At 53.6% G+C, this 5,022-nt stretch overlaps 1 protein-coding gene across 1 annotated transcript; it reads left to right on the forward strand.

Moving 5' to 3' along the window:
• Window positions 1–1,539: 1,539 nt before the first annotated feature.
• SRRM2 (serine/arginine repetitive matrix 2) lies at window positions 1,540–4,817 on the forward strand (the record flags this gene model as incomplete). The annotated part of the gene is made up of 8 exons (XM_084250262.1): window positions 1,540–1,781; window positions 2,626–2,733; window positions 2,904–3,068; window positions 3,229–3,306; window positions 3,668–3,730; window positions 3,803–3,835; window positions 4,028–4,078; window positions 4,251–4,817. 8 exons carry the CDS (start codon window positions 1,540–1,542, stop codon window positions 4,345–4,347), a joined length of 837 nt encoding a protein of 278 aa, XP_084106388.1. The 3' UTR covers window positions 4,348–4,817.
• Window positions 4,818–5,022: the final 205 nt, after the last annotated feature.

Below are 5,022 nucleotides of genomic sequence, written 5' to 3' on the forward strand. Positions count from 1 at the left end.
ATTTTTTTTCTGTGCTTTCCATTTACCTTTTTTAGATTTAGCGTCATCTGTTACTTCTTTACTCTCTGGTGTGGTTATTTTTTGTTGTTTGCAGTTCTTGAGTCTGCAGCAGGGATTGGGCCTGAACCCAACCTAAAAAGATGGGGGGGGGGATCGGAGGAGTCCGAAGCTGTTCTAGAGATGGGCTGTCTCCTGTCTGCAATATCTGCACTTTTCTTTTTTTTTTCCCTTCAACTTTAGTCCAGCCTTTTGGGTATTTATCTGTATTTATTGTGAAATTTAAGATATGCAGACTTTTCCTTTTATTCAGTTCTTCCTGTTTTCCTCTGCTTTCACTAATCTCTCCACGTGATTTTTTTTTCCTGGGGTGGTTTTCCTTCATACATACATATTCTTGGAAAATGCTTTCGACAGAATGAATTGGAGAAAGAGTTTATGTAGTCAAGAAATTAAGAGAAAAATTGGGGTCTGAGGGCTCTTCTGAACAATCTGGGCTTCAGACAAGCTGACACTCTAGAACCTGGTGGGGCAGAACAACTAGGAGGTGAGGCACAGGGCCTGGCAGGGAAAGCTGGCAGTTTGACACTAATGAAAGTGAGGTGTAAGGAATGGGGGGTGTTTTTTGAGTAAGTTTTATAGTGAGGAATGTGGACGTGGTATGGGAACAGTAGGGACAGAGGAGGCTGGTGTGATGTGTGTAAAGCGTTGATTTGAAACCAGGAAATGCTGAACAGGAGCTCATGGGAGTGGGGTGAGAATGCAAGTCATAGGCCTTCCAGTCAGAAGGAAATTGAGAGGATAAGGTGTCAGCAAAGTCTATGGACATGGAGGTCAAGGAAATGGTTACTTCATTGGGAGGTGAAGCCTATGAGGATTGGGTAGCCAAGGTTCTTGTGAGTTTCTGCTGTGCGCGCTTGCCTTTAGTCTGGGGGTGAGGCTGCACGGGGCCCTTGTGGTTTAGCTTAACCAGTCAGTCCACCTGTTTGGATACTTAGGAGCCGTTTAGTCCTTTTTGTACTTTTAACAGTCGTCTGAAATTCTTAGGTCGGTTCTTGGAAGAATTTTTGGACTCAGGCTGCAGGGCTACAGGTGCCACAGGTCTGTCTGTTTTATATACTCGGTTTGGAATTCTCAGTTACTCTCCAAGGTCAGGAATTACAGTAGTTGATGAAAACACCACTGTGCGTTGGGCAGAGGAGAATAAAGGGACAGTGAAGAATTTTGAGAGAAACGAGGTCCTTTTGCCTAGGGTAGAAAAAGAAAGACAAGTAAGAGCAAGACGAGTTCTTGAGCATTGAAGGGACAGACAGTAAGGGTTCGGCTGTGATTCGTTGGAAAGAAAGTAGCTCTTTCCAGTAAAGAACCTGGGGAAGGATAAAGCCTTACGTAGCTAAAGGAGGTTTTGTGTGGAGATAATGTTGGAACAAGATGGAGAGCAGGGATTTGGGTGGTGGTAAGTGGTTAGTTTGGGGCCAGGGGCCTGACCCGTGTCTCCCCGCTCCCCCTCAGGAGCGGTGGTGCCCCCCCGGGCACGGGGCCATGTACAACGGGATCGGGCTGCCGACGCCCCGGGGCAGCGGCACCAACGGCTACGTCCAGCGCAACTTGTCCCTGGTGCGGGGCCGCCGGGGTGAGCGGCCTGACTACAAGGGAGAGGAGGAACTGCGGCGCCTGGAGGCTGCCCTGGTGAAGCGGCCTAATCCTGACATCCTGGACCACGAGCGCAAGCGGCGCGTGGAGCTGAGATGCCTCGAGCTGGAGGAGATGATGGAAGAGCAGGGGTGAGGGGAGGGCTGGGGATGAGCTGAGCACTGAGTGAGTGCAGAGATGGGGTGTAGGAAGCGGTAGGGCTGCTGGAAAGATCTGGAGAGGAGTTGGAGGAGGGAAGAGGTAAAGGAGCTAGCGAGGTGAAGTGAAGGGACAGTTCTGAGTGGGAGACGAGAAAGCTGTGCCTTTGGGATGGAGGTAACCTGAGGGAGGCTGAGGTCTATAGAGCTGGAGGCACATGGGGCAGGGAGGGGTGTGGAGAAACAATAAGGTGCTTTAAGGGAGAGGTGGGGGAAGAAGCAGAGCCCAGACGGGTGCCAGCTGCCAGGTGACGTCCGTGGTGGAGAGGGCAGTAGACGGCTTGAGGCCTCGGAAAGGAGCAGAGGAAGGAGGAGAAGTAGAACACCCGGCCGGGAGGGCGGTGTGCGGGGCGGGTGGTGCGGCGAGGGCCTGGAGAAGGACCCCGTCCCGGCACAGACCTTCCGAGAGCAGTGGTTTCCAAACTACATGGGGGGTAGCGCTCTTACACGACCTATTTTTGGGGTGCAGAGTGAAAGACTTAACTCTTCCTGAAGTTGGGGAGGAGCACCTGGAACTCTACCTGCTTAACTTTCCTCTCTCGGCTCCTGGAGTGTAGCGTGTTTAAAGTCCACTCTTCTAGGGGTGCAGTTAAGTGGAGGAGAAAGGTTACAGGGAAAGCTCAGGACGATTTAAGAGACGGCTCCTTTGGGTGACAGTGAGTGAAAAGCTCCGTGTGCGTGGAGAGGGAAGGGGCCCTGTTGGGAGTGTTGGAACCGTAAACCTGGGACCGGGGGTGTGTGTCGTCCAGCTCTAACCCTGTAGGGGTTTGTTCTTCAGGTACGAGGAACAGCAGATTCAGGAGAAAGTGGCGACCTTCCGACTCATGCTGCTGGAGAAGGATGTGAACCCTGGGGGCAAGGAGGAGGCCCCGGGGCAAAGGCCAGCGTGAGTGTTTCCCTCTCCCGCTGTCCTGGGGCTCTGGGGCCACGCGCCTCCCTTCTCGCCCTGCTGCTTGCCTGCTCTCGGCGCCCTCTTCCCGTGCCCGCTTGGCTCCTCTCAGCCTGCGTGAGTGTCAGTCTGCCTTCCCCTTCAGACCTGTGCCCTTTTTCCTGTAGGGTGACTGAGACTCACCAGTTGGCAGAGTTGAATGAGAAGAAGAACGAGAGACTTCGCGCCGCCTTTGGCATCAGTGACTCCTATGTGGACGGCAGCTCTTTCGACCCTCAGCGTCGTGCTCGAGAAGCTAAACAGCCAGCTCCTGAGCCTCCCAAGCCTTACAGGTACGTAAGATGGAGAAACCAGCGTCAGCTCCTCTTTCTGGTTCTGAGCACGCGGCTCTCCATTTTGGCGGGTGATTTCTTCTTCCTGTGGGCTTGTTCTTCTGACGTGGGGGTGTCTCAGGAAATGGGTTCTAGCCTCTCCCTCTGTTGCTCTCTCCAGCCTTGTCCGGGAGTCCAGCAGTTCTCGTTCACCCACTCCGAAGCAGAAGAAGAAGAAGAAGAAGAAAGACAGAGGACGGTAAATTGGGACATTACCATAGTGGCCAGCGGCCGAGCTTGTCGTGTGTTCCCTCAGACTGGTCAGAGAGGCGAGGGTGGCGTCCTTCAGGGCTAGCTGGGAGGAGAAGCGAACGTGTTGCTTCGGTGGGGAGGGTTCAGTCTGCGGGAACTTGGACTGGCAAAAAGCAGTTGGGATTTCTGGGACTTCCTTCTCCATTTTGAGGTTTGCTGGGCTAAGGAGGCTGGGGGGGGGGGGTGTAAGGCCCACGCTCAGGGCTGGGATGTTTGCATCGTTGCAGTTGTTGGGTGCTTCAGCAGCCTCTCCTGGGAGTGGGTGGGGCGGGGGAACACTCAGAATGACCGTCTGCACCCACCTGCAGCCGTTCCGAGAGCAGCTCCCCTCGGCGGGAAAGGAAGAAGAGCTCCAAGAAGAAAAAGCACAGGTACGCGCGGGGCTGGGGCGAGGCGCGGCCGGCCAGTGCGGGTGTTGGTTGACGCTCTCTTCTCTCCCACAGGTCGGAATCTGAGTCCAAGAAACGGAAGCACAGGTGAGCGTGCTGGCAGGGGCCGCGGTGGCGCGGGGGCCATTGCTCGCCAGCCCTGCCTGCTCTACGGGAGGGCCTCTCTCTCCCCGTGCATGCTGTCTTGATACGCCTTTTCATTCCTCCCTCACTTTGGGTGGTGTTTCTTTTTTTTTTTTAAGTAGATCCTTCTTTAATCACCTTGCCTCGTTTTTTTAGGTCTCCCACTCCAAAGAGCAAACGTAAATCTAAGGACAAGAAGCGGAAGCGGTGAGTGCACTTACGTGAATTGGAAGGGGTTTCTCAGTGAGTGCATGATGAACGCTACCTGGGGAACGGGGAGAGCGGGGTGTCCCTGGTTGCCAGGGAGTTGCAGGCTGGATCCCCACCCCCCACCCTCGGTGCAGGTGTGATGCTGAGCTGTGCTGGTGTGTTCCCGCAGGTCTAGAAGTACTACGCCAGCCCCCAAGAGCCGCCGGGCCCATCGGTCAACTTCCGCTGATTCTGCTTCTTCTTCCGATACTTCCCGCAGTCGGTGAGGGGTGGTCCAGGAGGATGGGAGGGAGCGGGACTTGTGGGTTAATCAATTTAATATTTATTGAGCGCCCACGGTGTGCTAGGCGCTGCACAGACCATTCGGAAGACACGGTCCCTGCCCTCTAGGAGCTGACAGGCTAAAGCAACAGGATGGACAGACATATACATTTTCCCCTTCTCTTTTTTTTTTTATTTTGTTATTTTATTTTTGTTTTGTTCTGATGTATATGGACTGCCAGAATAGGGGGGGTGGTGGTTTGTTCGTGGTGTCTGGGGGAGGAAGGAATCCTTACCCTGGCTTCCTTAATCGGGGAAGGCTTCCTGAAGGAGGTGGGCTCAGAGGTGAGTTGTGAATGAAGCAGGTAGGGAATGGGATGGGCGGAGGGCTTGGGGAGGTTTGGGGGAGGTGAAAAAAGGGTAGAGGGAGAACGTTTTTTTTGGGGACTGATGGGAAAAGAAAGGACCAAAGTGAACCTGACTTGAATCTCAACATGAATGATTTGAGTCTTGCAAATAGGAGAAGGTTTTGTGGACGAGGGTTGTGCAATCAGGAAAGGTGGCTGGATGGGAGTTGGGGAGGGGGTTTTCTCTTCTCCCCCGAACTGATTTCCCTCTTCTCCACCTTCCTCAATTCCTTTTCTCAGGTCTCGAAGTGCTGCAGCTAAAACCCATACAGC

Source organism: Talpa europaea (assembly GCF_964194135.1).
Source record: "Talpa europaea genome assembly, chromosome: 12".
In the NCBI taxonomy this organism is placed as follows: domain Eukaryota; kingdom Metazoa; phylum Chordata; class Mammalia; order Eulipotyphla; family Talpidae; genus Talpa; species Talpa europaea.